Source organism: Trichechus manatus, unplaced genomic scaffold (assembly GCF_000243295.1).
Source record: "Trichechus manatus latirostris isolate Lorelei unplaced genomic scaffold, TriManLat1.0 scaffold00069, whole genome shotgun sequence".
NCBI lineage: Eukaryota > Metazoa > Chordata > Mammalia > Sirenia > Trichechidae > Trichechus > Trichechus manatus.
Genome location: NW_004444005.1, coordinates 3,099,803 through 3,120,556, shown reverse-complemented (window position 1 = coordinate 3,120,556; position 20,754 = coordinate 3,099,803). Strand labels below are relative to the sequence as shown.

At 42.4% G+C, this 20,754-nt stretch overlaps 1 protein-coding gene across 1 annotated transcript; it reads right to left on the bottom strand.

The window, feature by feature from the left end:
* Nucleotides 1-3,765: 3,765 nt before the first annotated feature.
* On the bottom strand, nt 3,766-20,324 carry PYM1 (PYM homolog 1, exon junction complex associated factor). Its single transcript, XM_004379956.2, is given in 4 exon segments — nt 3,766-4,699; nt 5,125-5,218; nt 19,781-19,862; nt 19,864-20,324. Coding segments are annotated over 4 exon segments (819 nt in total). The 5' UTR covers nt 20,026-20,324; the 3' UTR covers nt 3,766-4,218.
* Between the last annotated feature and the right edge of the window lie 430 nt (nt 20,325-20,754).

Genomic DNA, 20,754 nt, shown 5'->3' with positions numbered 1-20,754 from the left:
TACAGGAGTCCAGTGACAAGGGCCAGAAGGCAGAAGGGGACAAGGAAGCTGGTGATAGGGAACCCAAGGTTGAGTAAGGATATTGTTGATGTGTTGTGGGGTTGTTAACCAGTGTCATAAAACAATATGTGTACTACTGTTTCATGAGAAACTATTTGTTCTGTAAGCCTTCACCTGAAGTACGGTAAAAAAAAAAAAAAAAGGGAGAGGCTTAAAACACACCCTACACTGATACGGCCTCATCAACATAACGAAGAAAATCCTATCCCAAACGGGACTACAGCCCCAGGTGGAGGGGCTAGGGTTTACAACACGTATTTTCGGGGGACATAATTCAATCCAGAATACCCACCCAGCCCACTGTAAGGACCCGAAGAAGAGTGTGTAATCATGCCACGGCCGCTCGGTAATGACTGTGTCAGTGGTTTCTTCAAGCCTATTTTCCTGTAAACCAAGGTAAGGAATAGATCTTACATTCTAACCCAGAATTCATATAAATAGCTGCATATATTTAACTGAACCAAAATTATCATAGGACACATTTACCCTTGTTAAGCATCAGGCTCTGCTAGTTCTTATCTATTCTATTTAAGAAACAATACTGGTCCCCACTTTCTAAATTGATTTCATGACCCACATTTTTATAATCACTGGTTTTATGTGCAAATTTTCTTCCCATATCCAGTGATTAATGCTGACTTTATGTGAGCAAATGTGCCCCTGCAAACTGAAAGCAAACCACACCCTAAATTCACCACGTGCCTTTCATGCTGCCAAGTCCTCGCACACACTGGCTCCCCCTACCGGCCTTTCTTGAAATGGTAGTCAAAGCTTTCTTCAAAAGCCACCTCCCGCATTAAGCCTCCTCACTCCCATCAAAATAAATTGTTTCTTTCTTAGCTCTCTCTCAACACTTCACTGCTGCCTCTACCACAGCACTTAATTCATTCTGCCTAACACTTCATTGGAGTCCTGGTGCTGCCGTGATTAACAGCTTGGCTGCTAACCAAAAGGTTGGCAGTTTCAGTCTATCAGCTGCCCCTTGGAAACTCTATGGGGCAGCTCTACTCTGTCCTGTAGGGTCGCCATGAGTGGGAATTAACTCAAGGACAACAGGTTTGGTTTTTAGTCCTTAATTAAGGGGCAGTGGTGGTTCAGTTGTCCAGTGGTAGAATTCTTACCTCTCGTGAGAGACGTGGCTTTGATTCCCAGCCAACGCACCTCAGGCACAGCCACTACCCATCTGTCAGTGGAGGCTTGCACGCTGCTATGATGCTGAACAGGCTTCCGTGGAAATTCCAAACTAAGACTAGGAAGAAAGACTTGGTGATCTACTTCAGAAAAATCAGCCAATGAAAACTCTATGGATCACATGGGTACATGGAGTCACCATGAGTCGGGCTGATGGCAGCTAACATCAGTACTTAGTGATTTACATGACTTGATAGTTTCCTTAAGTAAAGCTTCCACAGTGTACTCATAATTGTATCCTTCCACAGACTAGCGCAGGGACTGACAGGGCCCGATAAATATAAACTTTAATCAAACCACCGAAAACCCGGCAAACTGCAAATTTGCATAGCAAATAAATAATCTCTCCTTAGTAATGGTTTTTAAAGTACAAATTCCTATAAAACATCTGAACTTATAAACATCAAACACTTATGTGTAAGCCAATTAAATCTTATTTATAAAATCTTTACCAGGAATCCTACTCAAGAGAACTTAGACTTTTGCTCTCACACTGAGGTGCCCAGTCAGGTCCCCATTAATGGCTCAGCTGTGTGAGGTACAAATCATCCCCCTCCTCCTGTCTTTGGTTCTTACACATAGTTCCTATAATGACCTTATTCATTCATTTAGTCACAGAATATCTGAGAATTTACTTTATAAAGCACTGGGCGTGCAATGATGATAAACAAGGAGCTCACAGTCTAACGAGGAACAGGGCTGACAAGTAAACCAAAAGCAAACCTGTTGCTGTTGAGTCGATTCTGACTCATAGTAACCCTACAGGACAACGTAGAACTGCCCCCATTGGGTTCCCAAGGCTGTAATCTTTACTGAAGGCAGACTGCCATATCTTTCTCCTACAGAGTGGCTGGTAGGTTCGAACCGCCAACCTTTCAGTTAGCAGCCGAGCGTTTAACCACTGCACTACCAATACTCCTTGACAAGTAAACAGGCATGCCAAAATAGTGTAATACATGCCAGTAAAAGGAGAAAAGATTGAAATTCTCAAGCATTTCATTTTACTTGCATCCACAATCAATGCCCGTGGAAGCAGCAGTCAAGAAATCAAATGACGCATTGCACTGGACAAATCTACTGCAAAAGACCTCTTAAAATGTTAAAAAGCAAAGATGTCACTTTGAGGACTAAGTTGCACCCAACCCAAGTCATGGTATTCTCAATTGCCTCATATGCATGTGAAAGCTGGACAATGAATAAGGAAGACTGAAGAAGAATTGATGCATTTGAACTATGGTTTTGGGCGAAGAATACTGAATACACCATGGACTGCCAGAAGAAGGAACAAATCTGTCTTGGAAGAAGTACAGCCAGAATGCTCCTTCGAAGCGAGGATGGCAAGACTTCGTCTCAGGTACTTTGGACATGTTACCAGGAGGGACCATCCCTGGAAAAGGACATCATGCTTGGCAGAGGGTCAGCAAAAGAGAGGAAGACCCTCAACGAGATGGACTGACACAGTGGCTGCAACCATGGGCTCAAGCATAGCAACAACTTTGAGGATGGCCCAGGGCCGGGCAGTGTTTTGTTCTGTTGTACACTGGGTTGCTGTCAGTTGGAACCGACTCGATGGCACTATCAACAACAACAAAGTTAAGTGCCGAGTGTTAAGGAAGTAAATTAATATTTGAGGGCAAGGGATGGCTTTCCAGAGAGGATAACATTTAAGCTGAGATCCAAAGGCTAAGAAAGTTGTTTAGGGAAAGGGAGTCAGGAAGAATGTTCTAGGCGAAGGGACCACCTGGGACAAAGGATTGAGGCTCAAAGAGGATATGGTTCATTCACTGAACTAAAAGTGGCAGAGTTTGACCAGAGTTGGGGAATAGAAATGAAGCTGGCAAGTTAAGTACGGGCCAGATTATGTGGAACCTTATGGCAGACTAAGAACTTAGAACGCCAGAAATAGTTCATTGCAGCCTGACTTCCCCATCTCTTGGTCTCTAAGCTAGCTGGAAAGAGGCTGTGATAAGTCAGGGTGTGGAAATCAGATAATATGAAAGAATTAAGTGACTTTTCATTGAAAGCACAATAAAATATAATTTTAAAAAAGAAAAGGAAAAAAAAATTGACAGCTTTTTTTTTGCTGTAAATTCCTTTACCTAGAAGGGCTTCTCACTGTATTATTAGTTTGCCCACAATGTCACCTTGGGGTGGCATCTAAGAAGCTGAAATTTCAAAAGAGCTGCTCTAGGTAAAGCGATGAAGAAGGTCAAGATCATCTTCACAAAGAAACAGTTTAAGGGAGGTACAAAGGCCAAATTAATATGCAGCACAATAATGACATATATAAATTAACATGTCGAATTAAATTTGTTCTAAGTTTCATTTAATTATACTACTAATTTCTGTTCCATGAAGTCTGAGCAAACATATACAGAAATTAGTGTGGCTAATTTAGTCATACGCTCATAATTTTAAAAAATTAAATGGAACATTACTCCCAACACTTGTCTTCCTGTGCCAAACTTAGGAGGACAAAACTCCTACTAGTGGCTGAAAACAGAGGCAAAGCCAGACATGTCTACTTGAGTTTATTCTCGTTCTTTAAAAAAAGAAGAAAAAAAAAAAAAAAAAAGTGGGGATGGAGGGGAAAATAACCCCTAAACACTGTGAACAGGAACCAAGACTCCAAGACTTGGGTGTAGTTCCCCCTACCCCTAATCTCAGCTGAGAGATTCCAACCCACCCGATTTTCTTTTAAACAAAACACCCAAACCAGCAGCAAAGGTAACTGGGGTAGTCACTGAGATTTTAAACACTGGGAATAGGAGGGGGAAAGTCCAAAAAGTAGGCATTGGGAAGAAAAGGGAAGAAATGAGGGAGAGGCTAGACTCTGGAAGACAGAGTTAGGCAGCAAGAGGTGGAAGTGAGCCAGGTACCCCTCCTGACTACTGCTGCCCACATCCCCCAGGACCCCAGAGAGCCCCATGGTTTGTTCTGCAGTCCATTCCCCATTCCCCAAAGGCCTCACAGGCCGAGCTCCAAGTCCTCCAGCTCCTCCTCCAGTGCCCTCCTCCTTGCCAGCTTCTCCAGCTGCTCTTTGCTGGGCTGGCTGATCTCCCCAGCCTGGATCCGCTGCTGCAGCTCTTCCACCTGCCGCAGCTTCTTCTTTAGGTTCTTTATCTTCTTGGCTTTCTCAGCGGCAGCTGAGTCGGGCTGGTCAGAGACAGCTGTAGCGACTGCGCGGGAGCCCTGCGGAGCGCTGGGGAGTTGGGCTGTCTCTCCCAGGGACACTTTCTCGAGAGTCCGGCTCAAAGCCTCCGCCTCTCCCTTCTCTTGCTGCTGCCGCCTCTTCTCCTTCCGCTTCAGGTTGCGTTTGGCTGTCTTGGAGAGACCTGGTTCGCCACTTTCAGGCCTGGGTGGGGTGGCAGGGGCAGTGGCCTCGGGACTCAGCCCTGGGGGTAGTTCTGGTTTACTCTTGAAAAACTTCACATATTTGTTCTCATACCTGAAGAGAACAGAAGATGTCAACACAGTTTCAAAGAGTCACTGACTTTCTGAGCCCTTCTCTTGACCTTCCAAGCCACTTCACCCTAATCACATTCCCTCTTCCTTCCTCATTCCATGGTCCCTCCCCAATTTTCCTCTGTTCAGCAGAAGAGGTTGTGGGAGCGTCCCTAGAACCGAAGCTCTGGATCTCCGAATGCTATTTGGAGGTTCTTATGAACAGAGGCCATAGAAACAGGATTAGTAACCTCTAATCCTCACTCACCCCTGGATCCTACCCCCTCCTCTCCTCTCTCAGATAGCTGCCTCTCCTTCCTTTTCGTAGGGGCTCAGGAGAGTCTTCCCTGAACTCATAAGCACGCTCGCTCGTTCTATCCCTCTGTAGGAAGCCCATTAAGTATCCCCTCCTCAGGCCTAACCACGCACACTGGGACCTCCTCTTGTGGCACATAGCCTTCTTTCACCCTCCGCTGCTTGCGCCAGGTCCCGTCAGGCCGCTGTGTCGAGGCAATGTACTTGCCTGAAATGACAGAAATTAAGTCGGCGAGTTATTCTTATTTTCGCACATTCCCCAAGATGAGAGAAGGACGCGTGAACGCATTCATCTTCCCTCAGTATCCATCCCTCCACCAAACTCAGCCATTAAGGTACCGCCCCTTAATCCCTTTCCCCATTAATTATTTACTAACTGCCTACTTATTTTTTTTTTTTTTTAAAGGCAGGCTCTATGGGAAATAATTAAAAAAACAAACAAACCCATTGCCATAGAGTCGATTCCAACTCATAGTGACCCTACAGGACAGAGTAGAACTGCCCCATTGGGTTTCCAAGGAGCAGCTGGTGGATTCAAACTGCCGACCTTTGGTTAGCAGTCGAGTTCTTAACTACTTCGCCACCGGGGCTCCCTATGGGGAATACGCAGTATAATATACCATCCCTGTCAAGGAGCTTCTATTTTTACAATTTAGTTGGCAGGATAAGTCAGGCACAGCGGAGAGTTAAAAAACAAAACAAAAAACGCAAGACAACAGCATAGTACATCAAAAGGCAGTGAATGAAGAAGAGGATAACAAAGTGGGCAAAAACAAGAACCATAGGGGAAGAAATGACAAGAGACTTCATAGAGAAGGGGAAATTTTATTTAGATGGAACTTGAAAAACAGGCCAGCTTTAGGAATCTATACTATAGTACACACCAGTACACAAGGATATAGACAAAGGATATTTGTTTCTGCATTATTTGCATTAGCAAAAAGCTGGGAACAACTTGAGTGGTCATCAACAGAGGAAAGACTGAACAGATCTGGTTCACTCATACAATGGAAAACTACGCTCTTATTAAAAAGAATGTGTTAGATCTAAATGTACTGACCTTAGATGCTATTCATGATATACTCAAGTGAAAAATCAAGCTGCAGAATAACTTACAGAGCAGCCGTTCTTGAACTTTTTATTTCAGGACCCCCTTTCCACACTTATTTTATAATATTATGTATGTCATTATCCAATATAAAAAAAAATTTACTAATGTCATCAGAAAAGTCTTCACGTACTGGTAAGCTGTCAAGTACGAACTGCCAGATACAAGTTTTCCAGAATTCTAATTTTCATTTGAAAGCTTGAATTTTATCATTGGCAATAAATACTGTCAGTTGTTTTCCTGAAATGACAGGCTTGCTTTGTTTATTTTCAGGAAATGTCTGTCAGATACCCAAGTCTGAATTACCAGTTTGTCAGTGGTTCTTCCAAGTAAAAATGGTGTTCCATGAACAGAGACGCTTGTTTAGTTTGCAAACCAGAGAATTGCACAAGTGCTTTTCCTTCTTACTTTGGTATGTAGCAGAAGTGTTTCATACTTACTTCCCATTTAGTCATAGAGAGCATTAAAAAGACATGTATCAAAATATAAAGTTTATTTTTTTAACTGTATACAAGGGTTGGATTTAATAAAATTAATAATTTTTACTGCTTCATTAAGGCTATTTGTAAGTGAAACTGTCATTATTTACTCCAAGTGTGTTGCACTGAAGAATACAATAACAAACACAGTTTGGTGCCACTGCCGAGAAGTGTGCTGAACTGCCAGCAGTTTACCCACCACTACTTTTGCACCATCAGTGCAAACAAATGTCAACCTAGTGAAAAAGGCAAACACAGAAAAACTAGCCACTGAAAACTCTATGGAGCACAGTTCTACTCGGACGCGTATGGGCTCGCTATGAGCTGGAATTAACTTGAAGGCAACTGGTGGTGGTGGTGGTGGTGATTATGAAAACAGCTCTGCTTGCAGACCTCTTGAAAGGGTCTTACAGATCCCCAGGGATCCTGGACCACTTTGAGAACTGCCAGTGTAGAGTATGGTTCCGTTTTTGTTGGAGGAAAGGGCAGTGCTAAAGGTCTATAGTCAGTCTGTGTATAGGAACCTTGGAAGGACACATATCAAGCCTTTAATGCTGGTAACTTTGAGAGGGATAACGTGGAAGACGAGGTGGTGGGTAGGAACCATTAACTTTTAAATATATATCTTTTTTGTTTTATTTAAAAGAGAGAAAGATCTTTAAAAGTAGAAAGTCAAGTCTAGGGCCTCCCATGTGAATTAAATCTTGTTACATGAATTGGTTTTTTGTTCACAATGTAAGCATCATTAATAAATTAAAACAAAATATTATTAAAGGAAATATATCAAATTTAACAGGTGGAAGGGAAGGAAAGAAGAAAAAACATGAAGGGCACTCAAACATGAGTAAAGGAAGGCACGGATGTGGGAACGGGCACGCAGTATGTAGGGAACAGAAAGAAGAAGGGTCCAGGCGAATCAGACAGTTCATGTTAGGGAATCATAGGAAGCCAGGTTGGGGGAAAAAAAAAGGGGTCAGATTTTAGAAAGCCTTAAAAACATGGTCAAGGAATTCGGACTTTGTCTGGTGAATAACGACAGCCACCAAGGATATTTTTTGTCGAGCTACAATAGATAGGGCTTTGGAATTATAAAAGACCAACATCCTGCCCTTTCCTTCAAAGGGCTTCTAATCTAGTTGAAACAGGACATACATTGTCAAATATAAATAATTATACAAGGCTGCATATGTTAAGTGGCAAGTAGTGACAAAATGTGGTTCCTCAGCTTGAAGGCTGAGTAAAAACTGAAGAATTGAAAAAACCGAGAGGCTTTGTGGAGGGAGGACGGGGACTAGAGGTGGGCTTTGAAAAAAAGGCCAAACTAAAGTAAATGGAAAGAGAGGCAGAATGGATTCTAAACAGCTCATTCTAAAACAAAAATTCAGACATGGGACTGTGTATGGCATGTTCAGGAGACGGTGAATAGAGCAGTCTCGCTGGGCCAGAGGGCTGGCTGGTATAAAGCAATGCGGGACAATGTTCAGACCTTGAATGCCAGTTAAGGAGTTTAATATCTGGCTCGTGGCATGCACTCAATAAATATCTGTTGAAAGAATGAGTCCTTTTTTCAAAGCAGTGGTTTAGGGCAATTAATCTGGCATGATGAGATGGCAAATTGGAAAAGGAAAACATTGGAGACTGGGGAAACCAGTTAGGAAAAAAGATTGCAATAATCCTGGCATGAAGGGCAGGATGGACTAAGACAGTAGGAATAGAAAGGAAAGGACTGGTGCCAGATACATTACCAAAGAATCAACATTTGGTAATTCAGTGACTGGGGGAAGGCTGAGGGTGTCAGAAGTCGAAGATAAGTCAACACTCTTTGTTTTAGTAATCCCAATCTTGAGAATTTTGCATAAGGAAACAGTTCCAACAGAAAAAAAAGAAGAGGGAGAAATACTCATGTGAAAATTATGGCATATTCTATTGATAGCTAAAAATTATATACAATTATACAGGAATGGCTAAATATATATATAATACATCCATTTAAAATGATAATGATGAATAAAAAAATCATGCAACGTGATATAATGTAAAGTAACACATAATAAAATTGCATATATGCCATGATTTCAACCATTAAATATGTTATACTTATCTGTAAGTCTAGAAAAAAATGTACAATAATGAAAATGTTGTGTTGGGGTGATAAAATTATAAACATTGTTTTACTAACTCCCATTAATGTTGTTCTATTATGGACTTTAAAAATGTGATTTTAGGTTTCAGGCCTAAAATGGCTTGGAGAATGATAGGTGTACAGAGGAGAGTGAAATTACTTTCAACCAGGTGATTTAAAAAGATTTTATGAAGGATACAGCATCTGTTGTGAACCTTGGAAGATAAGTAAGATTTAGACTAGGGCTTTGAACAGGAACAAACTGGTTCCCTGCTGAGAATTTGAATTTTCACCCCAAATATACTGAATCAGAATCTACTTTTTAACAAGATTCCCAGGTGATCCTTACGAATAACTCCTGGAAACTTGTTACAAATGTAAATTCTCAATAGGGGTTCCAACCAGAGTCCTGATTTAGACAAGCGGGAGGTAGGGGTGAGAAAATAGGAGGAAGGGATAAATCAGACTAGTCAGATCCCTATTTAAAATTATTCCTGGATTCCTGTTGCCCTCAGGGTAATATGTGCAAGGAAGATAGAGCAGCACACAGAAGGCCTTCTTGACCTAGCTCTTGCTAGTCTCCAACCTCTTAAGCACCCAGCCACTCACACTCTCTAATCTAACCACTGAAATATTCATAAATCTAACCCAGACCCATGCCTATATTCTCTATGCCCTTTTGCTTTGGTTTCCCTTGGCCTTAAGTATACTTTCTTCGCTTCTTATATTAGTCAATTCCTACTGGTCTTCCCTGACCTCCCTACCCCACACTAGGTTAGAAGTTGCTCTTTGTGCACCCACGGCACCTATCTTAGCCTTTACCATGCTCTAATGTTTAATATATCTGTTTGCTGGAGAACAGGGACTGTGTCTTTGATCTTTGTAACAAAGGGCCTGGCCCACAGATGACAGTAAATATTGGCTGAATTAAAGAATAAATTTAACTATAATATTTAGGGAACAGCCAAGAATCCAATACATTCTGGGCAAAAGTCTTATGTAATACGAAAGGACGCTGGGGTAAATTAATCAGAATATAAAAGGCTTCCAGCCTCCACCGCATTTGGACTTAAGCCTGATAATGTGGGAAGAGCACTGAAGGCCAATAACCGAGTACAGGTGATTTGCTCAAAGCAATGTTTTAAGAAGATTAACCTGAAAATGTGTCACATCAACTAAAGGTAGAGAAATGAATGCAATAGCTGCAACGTGAGAAGACTGAACTTAGATGGTCTCTATGGGTGTTGGAAGGAAAAGGAAAGAGAAATTTATTATGAAGAATAAGGTAACAGGATCTGAAGGCTGCCGAGATTTGAATGAGAGCGAGGAAATAACCGAAACAATGCTACAGTGGATTTAATCCAGTGCTTTTCACATGTAGTCTCTTATTTGATTTCCACAACATACCTAAGGGTAAGTCCAGCATATGGTAAGAACATTTATTCACACATTCATTTAAAATGTTTATTGAGCACTTACTGTTGTGCCAGGCACTGTAATAGGAGCTAGAGATTTAACAATGAATAAAGCAAGCAAGGTTCTTGCTCTCTTGTAGCATACATTCTAGTGTGGAAGAAAGGTAACAAACAAGCACACAGATAAACAAACTGATTACAGTATGACTCTTGAATGTGTAAAATTTGGCAGAGAATAAAAGCTAAAATGCAGAGGAGAAGACAAATTTGTGAAAATAACTAATCCTAGACGAGCAGTGTTTTACATGGAATTAGGGACAAAGGGACAACGCCAGAAACATATACTTAAATATACTGCACAGAAATTATAGTTGAAGGATTCAGACTAGTAAAGATGGAGTGTGAGGAAAGGCAGGGCAGAAGCTTCTTGAATGGCCATCCTGTCTGGAAGCCCTCAGAGATACAAATAGGCCATTATCACAAAGGAGCACCTATTTTATGTTATCTTGGTTCCATCCTCTGGCCTTGATGGTATCCAAGGGTGAAGTCAAAAAGAAGGGAGAGGTTTGGCGATTCCCACCCCTAGAAATAAAAACCAAGGGCAGAATATCAGGACTTTCAGGCAACATCTTTGAGAGTCAGAAACTACAGAGTACAGACCGTTACTGTAAGAATTTCGTAAACTTTGTCATTTCCCCATGTCTGCTGTTTTGTAATCCCTGATCTGTTTCCTTAAATCCATTAGCAATAAAAACGCTTAAACTGAAAATGGCCTCGTTTTCAGGAGTAAGCAGAAGACAATGGAGAGACTATGTCCCACAAAATCGCCAGGCTTGGGAGGAGAACCTCAAGGGGTTAGGCGGAAGCGACTGTTAAAAGCGTGCTGAGTCACAGGGGCGCATTTCAAAGAAGGAGAAGATCTGGATCACAGATCTGGACTTGAGGATGGTCTCAGCCAACAGTTATAAGACCTGGATGCAGTTTCTAAGATAGAGAAAATACAAAAAGAAAAGATCAGAGTTGAAGGAGTGATCCTGGAAAAATGGTCATGATCATTCTCCTCAAGGAGGAAAAGGTGTCAGCGATGATAGGAAGTAAGTGGTAGGAAAAAGAGTACTAAGCCAGAGCCGCACCAAAAACCCAAAGGGTTTTAAGTGAGACAAGGAGGCAGCTGTCTAACGGTGTTAATACTGAGAGAGATAAAGGACAAGGAGAACTGATAAAAAGGTTAATGAATTTGACAATTTGGAAATCCTTGTTTAGTCTCAGAAAAGTAGGGTGGTCAGAAGCCAGACTATAAATTAATAAAATGTAGTAAACATTTATTAATGCCTCCTATGAGATGAGCACTATACTAAGTGCTACAAGGATTATCAAGATGAGTAAAATCATTTCTACTTTCAAGAAATTTACAGTCTAAGGGTGGTGGGGGCCAAGTTATGCAGGCAAAGACAAAAACGCAAAGAATATAAATATCATAAGTCTCCTGATGTACTGGTACACTGATTAGAGATTTCAAGGGCATCAATAATCACACCCGGTTTGGTGGAGGAAGGAGATAGTAATGAGGAAAACCTCAGGGACTAGGCCTTAAAGGCTAGGTGGTAGTAATAATACCGAAAAAACCACGGCCATCAAGTTGATTCCAACTCATAGCAACCCCATAGGGTTTCCAAGGCTGCCAATCTTTACAAAGCAGACTGCCACATCTTTCTCCCACGGAGCCACCGGTGGTTTCGAACTGCCAACCTTTCAGTTAGCAGTCAAACCCTTTAACCTCTGTGCTAACAGGGCCCCACAATAATAACAATACCAGGGGCTAATACAGGCAGACATACGAAGGGAAAGGGCATTCCAAGAAGAGGAACAACCACGAGCAGTCACAGCAGTGGAAAATCACAAAACATGTATCATAAAACAGGTAGGAAAGAACATTTTGGTGGTTCGGGGGTAGAATTTTCACCTTCCATGAGGAAGATTCTGGTTCAGTTCCCAGATAATGTATGTCTTGTGCACCCACCAGCCTCAGTGAAGGCTTGTGTGGTGCTACGATGCTGAACAGGTTTCAGTGAAGCTTCAACACTAACATGGACTAGAAAGAAAAGGACTTGTGATCTACTTCTGAAAAGCAGCCAGTGAAAACCCTATGGATCACAACAGTCTGATGTGTAATCAATTATGGGTGTGACACAAGACCGGACAACATTTTGCATTCCATTGTGCATGGGGTCACCATTAAGTCAGGGGCCCACTGACCACAGCTAACACCAACATTACACCACGGACTTCACATACATTATCTTGTTGAATCTAGACAACAGGTAGATAGCATCATTTACAATTGAGGAGACAGTCTTCAAAAAGTTAAAGATTTGTCCAAAATCACACAAATAGTAAGTAGCTGCGACCTGAACACAGGTCTGACTCTAAAGTTTATATATCATCACACCGTATCCACCTGGCCTATATTACATAGCCCAATTTCATTGGAAGGCATAGGCAGCGACATAGTATGTGATAATACTATATTGAAGAGCAGTTTGTGCTTATATTAAAGAGTTGTTATTGTTGTTACGTGCCATTGAATCCGTTCCGACTCGTAACAACCCTACTGGACAGAGTAGAACTGCCCCATAGAGTTTCCAAGGAGCAGCTGGTGGATTCAAACTGCCAACCTTTTGGTTAGCAGCGAAGCTCTTAACCATGGCGCCAGCAGGGCTCCATACCGGACAGTAGTATCTTGAAAACAGGAGTGGACAGTCCAAATGTAAATTTGATAGTCAATTCCCGAAAGATTTTTGGGTTACCTCAAAATTATTACGTAAGTTTGGGAAATCCTGAGTTAAACTCCCTAAAAAAGATTTTTTTGTTCTTAACTGCAAGACTTGTCAGAGTTAATATGTTCTTATTCCTATGAATAATCAAGATGATAATATGGTTTATAGTGTTTCCCAAATGTATTTGCCTGAAACCTTATTCTTATTTTTATTTTAGTCATTTATTCTTTAGTACATCTCACAAGACTACTAAATGTTCCGACCATCATCATCTGGGAAATACAAGCCATTCAGTATGATCCAAATTTATGTTAATATATGTACGCTAGATGTGTGCATAGAAAGAAAAACTAAAAGGAAACGTTAACTGTAATTATCTCTGCGTTCTGGAGTTACCAATCGAGTGTATGATTTACATTTCATTCGACTTGTGAAAATATTTTCCAAGTTTTTCACACTGAACATGAATTAATGTTATAACTAACCAACATGGAAACCCTGGTGGAGTAGCAGTGAAGAGCTACAGCTGCAAACCAAAAGGTCAGCAGTTCGAATTGATTTAGGAAATAATATTGGAGTTATTATTCCCTGTCCTTGAGCATAGAGAATGTGACCCAGCTGGAGCTGGGCTCACAAGGACTCACAAAGACACGTCAACTGGGCCCTGAGGTATAAAGACAATAGCTAAGATAATCTTGGAAAATATCTTTTAGGGAAACTTTCACATAAAGCCGATCAAAAAGAACCCAAAAGACTTTCCACTCTTACCTTCTTCTATTAGCATTTAGTGAATAGAAATTTGTTAGACCAATGAAGACCCTCCTGACTCTTGTTACTGAAACCTGTACCAATGATTGTTAAAAAAGATAATTCAAAATGTAGGATTACAGTTTCGAGCCAATCTGAAAAGGCTAAGTTCTCAACGGTTTTGCCCACTGGTAATGTTAATATACACTGATGGCTCTGTAACTGTTCTCTGGACTCGGGCAGACGTGGCTGTGGCAGCGTGCTTGTCCGTTTTCCCACTTTTATCTGTTCTGTGATATTTCCTTGGACTCGGGCAGACATGGCTCTGGCAGCACGATTGTCCGCTTCGCACTTCTGCCCTTTTGAATATATGCCAAATAAAACTTTCTTTTGCTTTACTAAACTTTATGATGTTTTTCCCCTACAACAGAATCCACCAGGCACTCCTTGGAAACCCTGTGGGGCAGTTCTACTCTGTCCCTTAGGGTCACTGTGAGTCAGAATCAACTCAACGGCAACAGGTTTGGTTTTTTTGTTAAAAATAAATAAATAAATAAATAAAATATTTGTACTTTCTAACTCAGTAATTCTACTTCTGGGAAATCTATCCTAATAACCCTAAATGCAGGAAAAGATTCATGCATAAAAATATTCACAGAGTTCTTGTAACAGAAATTCTGGAAACAATCTAAAAGCCCAGTAACGGAGGAAAGGTAAGAATGGGTGCATCCAAACAATAAAATGTTCTGCCGGTATTTTAAAAGATGTTTACAGAGAATTTTTAATAGCAGAGAAAAATATTTAGGTCACAAGATTAAATAAAAAGGTAAGATATAAAAATGTATATATCATCTGACTTAACCACATTAAAAAATGCAAAGAAAAATAAAGATTAGAACAATTTATGCCAAATTTAACAGTGGACTCTGGCAGATGAATTATATTGAATAAAAATTACATAGCCAAGTTTGTACTTAAGGATCAGTAATCTGGCAGCGGTATGTCAGATGAACTGGAACAAACAGAGACTGGAGACAGAAGGACTATTTAGGAGGCCACAACAATACTCGTAACATAAGGAAAACTAGAATTTTATCAGGCGCTTAGAATGGCCCAAGTACTATGCTTGGTACTCTGAATATATAATCTGTTCTAATCCACACAATAACCTTTACATAATAATTACTGAACTATTTGTTGGGCACTTTCTATGTGCCAGACATGTACATTATCTCATTTAGATTTTAATTCTCACAATAATCCTATGTTGTAGGAGTTATTCCAGTTTCATCAATTAGAAAACTAAGAGTTACATAAATAAAATTTCCAACGTCATATAGCTAACAAGTAATGAAGATGGAATAAGGGTAATGGCAATAGGAATAGAAGAATATTTTGACAACTGATGTGGAGGAGGGAGCAAGAGAAGAGTAAAAGATGATACAAAAACGACATCCCAATAGCAACAAGCACAACTAGCACCCAGATCTTGGCTTCTAACACTCTTCTCCGATAAAAGGAAACAGGTACCCTGGAGAAACAGCTGATTCCAGGGCTGGATCAGGAAATATACAAGATATGCCTAGAGCATATCCTAGAGCCAGAAAGTAAAAAACTACTAAAAGAAAAAACAACCCTACATTGATGGGGGCATGTTAAAGAGATACAAGAGCTAACTCAAAGAGCTCCCAATAGCCAAAGATGGAGCATTTGAGCAACAAAACAAATTAGTATTGGATTATAACCAAAGTATAAAATAAATGTGTCTATATTGATATAAATAAATAATCGAATAAATAAAGGGAGGGAAAGAGACAAATCTTCTATATAGAAGAATCCTAAATAACTTATGTAGATACTCTGTTCTCAAGGAGGGGAAGCATAACTCCCCTCCCCTTAAGTGTGGGCTGCAAGTAGTGATTTCCTTCCAAAGAGTATAGTATGGAAAGTGAGGGAAATGAGTAACTTTACAGTGGAGAAACTTTACAAACATTATGTTAGACAGGTGCACAAGGTCAGTATCAACAGTGAAAAATCATTTTGATACTACGTACTCTTGAAATGTGATGAAAATGGCGCTTTACCTCTGTGGTGTTCCCCTCCAAAATTCATAATCCCAGTATAATCGTGATGACACAACCTTGCTTGCTGAAAGTGAAGAGGACTTGAAGCACTTACTAATGAAGATCAAAGACCACAGGCTTCTGTATGGATTACACCTCAATATAAAAAGAACAAAAATCCTCACAATTGGACCAATAAGCAACATCGTAATAAATGGAGAAAATACCGAAGTTGTAAAGGATTTCATTTTACTTAGATCCACAATCAACGACCAAAGCGGCAGCAGTCAAGAAATCAAAGGACGCACTGCATTGGGCAACTATGCTGCAAAAGACCTCTTTAAAGGGTTACAAAGCGAAAATGTCACTTTAAGGACTAAGGTGTGCCAGACCCAAGCCATGGGGTTTTCAGTCGCCTCATGTGCATGTGAAAGCTGGACAATGAACAAGGAAGACTGAAGAACTGATGCTTGGAATTATGGTGTTGCTGAAGAATACTGAATATACTGCCAGAAGAATGAACAAATCTGTCTTGGAAGAAGTACAGCCAGAGTGCTCATTACAAGCAAGGATGGCCAGACTTCGTCTCACATACTTTGGACACATTATCAGGACAGACTAGTCCCTGGAGAAGGACATCAAGCTTGGTAAAGTAGAAGGTCAGTGAAAAAGAGGAAGACTCTCAACGAGATGGATCGATACAGTGGCTGCAACAATGGGCTCAAGCCTAACAATGGTGTGAGAATGGCGCAGGACTGGGCAGTGTTTCGTTCTGTTGAACGTAGGGTCACTGTGAGTCAGAACCGACTTGACAGCAACTAACAGTCTGATCATGAGAGAAACATCAAACGAACTGCAATAGACGGCATCCTACAAAATACCTGACTAAAAAACCCAAAACCCATTGCCATCGAGTCGATTCTGACTCACAGCTACCCTATAGGACAGAGTAGAACTACCCCCACAGGGTTTCCAAGGAGCACCTGGTGGATTCGAACTGCTGACTGTTTGGTTAGCAGCCATAGCTCTTAACCACTAAGCCATCAGACTTTCCAAATACCTGACTAGTCCTCCTCAAAACTAGTCCTCCTCAATGTCAACAAAAACAATGGAAGTCTGAGAAACTGTGACAGCCTAGAGGAAGCTAAGGAAACTTGAGAATTAAATGTAATGTGGTATCCTGGATGGGATCCTGCAATAGAAAAAAGATAGGAGGTAAAAAATAAGGAAATCTGAATGAAGTATGGACTTTAGTTAATAATGTATCAATACTGATTCATTAATTATAACAAAGGTACCATACTAATGTAAGATGTTAATAATAGCGGAAATTGGGTGTGGAGTACATGGGAACTCTATACCATCTTCTAAACTTTTCTATAAGCCTGAAACTGTTCTAAAAAATAAAATCTATTTAAAACAATTAAAAAGAGAGAGATGATGCATAAAGCTGATCTTGGGTTGGCTACAACAATGGTGCCTTTAACAGAAATAAGAAAGGAAAAACTGATTTTGGTCAGGCTGGGTTTGAGGTATGACAATACATTCAGGAGTGAAAAAGATACAGGCAACTCAGCAGAGAGGCTGGTGCTAGAAATAAAAAAAAAAAAAAAAAAGAAAGAAAGGTAATGAAAATAGCAGGTATAGACCTGATAGTCAAAAAATCTGGCTGTGAACAGGAAAAAAACAGAAGTGCTAGGTCTTGATTTTTCAGTGAAATAGAAGGTGAAGTCACAGAGAGCTGGAAAAGTTTGGTGGAAATAACCATGGGAGAATATAAGGAAATCAGGACAAAAGAACTGTAGAGAAGCTGTGATCTTGACAGAAGTTAACATGAAGTTATGTTATACTAACTGTTAGTTTTGTGCTTTTTCTCTAACAATGTGCTGTGGCCTAAAAGCAGAAAGTAAGAGAACAGTTGATGGGTAGGAGAATCAAAATAAACGAATAAAGCAACGAAGACAGTATCAAAGTGACTGGTCACAGAGGTCTACCTGGGAAGCAGCAAAGGTAGCCATGAAGGTGCTGGGAGACTTGGTGAGCTGGGAAGGGTGAAGAACCAGAGAGCCTGTTGTTGTTGCTGCATGCCATCAAGTTGATTCCAACTCACAGTGACCCTATATGACAGCCCCATAGGATTTCCTAGGTTGACATCTTTACAGGAGCAGAGCGCCAGGTCTTTTCTCCTGCGGAGTGGCTGGTGGGTTCGAACTGTCGAACTTTTGGTTAACAGCCAAGCGCTTTACCACTGCAACACCATGGCTCCTTCCAGAGAGCCTAAGGGGGGGCAAAAAGCTGGTTCGGTAGGTGTGGCTAGAAAGGTGGCTGAAGTGATGGGGAGCACCTGAAGGGGAAGCAGCGTCATGAGTGAGATACCCGTTGTAGTGATTCTGATGTGTAGCTACTTTGAAATAGAAAGGAAAATTCAATGGTCTCCTGCTGAGGAACTACAAGATCAGAGTACTGCAACGGTGCCAGAGACGCTGAGAGTGATAGCAAGAAACAGAGTGGAGAAAAAAATATGATACAACAGCATTATGATACTGTCTACAAGAGTTAGAGTGACAACAGCATTACGACACCGTCTACAAGGGTTAGAGTGACAACAGCATTACGATACCGTCTACAAGGATTAGAGTGACAGTAGTACACAATAATCTGGAACGAGTAAGGGAAAGTAGGTAAGCAGTCCGATTCCTTCTTTTCCACACAGCCACAGGAACCAGAAGATACCTCCAGGTGGGAGAGTAAGGCAAGATGTGGTATCTGGATTTTCATTACGTCATGGTAAAGAAAATGGTTAAGGATAGAGAGACATGTACTGGACAATAAGTGGTATTTTCAAAGTACACATTAAAAGGAGCTAGTTGAAGAAAGACATACTGGGTAAGGCGAGGAGAAGAGGGGTCGTACCACTTTGAAATGTGAGGTCTGGGAGAAGCAGCAGAGACCTGGGTTGCGTTAGGTACCACAGGAAAGGTGGGTTGAAAAATCAGGAACATGGAGAGCAACAGGCAAGAAGCATAACCGGCCCATTTAAAAAACAGACTGTGTGTAGAACAGCGCACACCGTGTCATCGCTTCTACAGAAGAGTACACTTAACACAACAAGGGCTACAAAAACAGTAACATCTTGCACTTGCACGGCATTTTACAAATTGCTTCCGCGTATATTATTGGATCCTCACTGGGTAGACATTACTAAGTTTCTAACAATGAGACAATTAGGATGGGGCAAAACCATGTGAAACCCTTGAATTTCAGTTTACAACACACAAACCTCACATACACAGCAGACACTTCCATATCTCAGGCACCCAGGATAGAAATTCTTCTCCAGCCAGAAGGAACAGTGGATTCTATCAACTTGTCAAGGGGCTTGAGGAAAAGCCACTAGGCATCGTCCTATTTGCTTTCTTCCACCTCGGACACCCTCAACCCGTATCACCACCAATGACTGGAAAAGGGAGAGAAGGGTGGTACCATCAAGGAGAAAACCCAAGCTGAAAGTTGAATTAGGTTCCTCTTCCCTTCACACCTCTGGATTTTCGTGGCTCAACAATGAAGATAAGGGAGACAGTGGAAAAAACATTATGTAGCAATGATGAGTTCTTCAGCAGGTATAGCTTCTCGAGAAAAAGAATTTAAACGGGAGTGGAATAGGGCAGAAAGCAAGCATCACTAAAAGATGGGGGAGGGGAATATGGGGAGGCAGGAATTGGAGGGAACTGAGAATGTAGGAGCCTCCAAGGCTGGAGAAACCAAAAGAGACAGAGGATGCTCCAACTGCTGGAGAAACACTTAGGGCCCGTGAGGGTCCTGGAGCAGGTACCAGCATTGAGGACCCCAGGGTTTGGGTCACCGGAAGCTAGGACCCCCAAACACGAGACCAGAAGGGGGCGCAGGTGACACCCCGTAGGAGAGAATGAATGGGGAAGGCGGTCCGGGGGGCGGGGCAAAGGAGGGGCCCCGGGATGGGCGGGGCACAGACCCCTTTCCAAGTTCGAACCCCTGCCCCGAGAGCCCGGAGAGAAGCCGCTCGGCGCCTCCCGCACTCACCGCCGGTCTCGTCAGTTACATAGGGAGTCGCCATCTTGAAAACGCAAACCACTTCCGGCGTGAGCGGGCTGGGGTCCCGCCCCCCTCCCCACCGGAAGTGAAGTCCAGATCTTAGCAAGCCACCATCTTAGTCTTAAAGGGAGAGTGCACCGTTTCATGGGCGGGGTGTAGAAGGAAGAGGGAGTAGAAATTGAAGAAGTTAAAAAAATGAAAGCCGTGGGCTCTTTTATTGCCACTGATATCATTACTGAGCCCCTGCTGCATATAAAGCAGTCCTCTGGGCGCCAAGAGAAGTTCCGAGGCACGGTCCCTCTTCCTCAAACGCACTCCTCGTCCGTCCCGGAACTCGGAGAAAAGGGCACAAAGCCCACCCGTACCCGGAAAGGGACTGACAAATGAGGAAAGGAAGAAAATTCAGACCCTGACCTGCACCAGGGTCCCAGAGCGGCTTGGGGACGTGGGTCGGGGCAGGCAAACTCTGGGAACGCATCCGGGCGCACGAGTGTTGGTGGGGCAAATTGAAGACCCCCAACTAACCCCCTCTAAGAAAATGGGGAGGTCGGAATCGCGCGCCACCTTGCCCTCGGCTGCCCAGCTCAACCCTCCGGGCAGAGACCCGCGCGAGGGGCGTGGGAGTGGAGAGCGCTTCCGGTCGATCACCTGTCCCTGCATCCGCAGGATTGCCGCCGGCGGCTTCCAAGGCCGGGGAGGCGACGGGCCGGGTTGCACGGGCGGCGTTGGCCTGGCCCTGCCCCTGGGGCGGCTCCGAGGAGCTGGGAGGCGTAGTGACGACGGCCCAAGTTTGCCCGGCCTCTCACCCCGGGAGTCTCCTCGGGCAGGGCCCCAGGGTCCCAGGGCAGGGTGATGGCTTCTAATTAATCTTGTCCAAGTCTCTGGGCGCTGGGGATCGGAAGCGGGGCAACTCGCCAATAATTCGGACCCGTACAGTCACTCTCTGCAATTCTGCCTTGCCC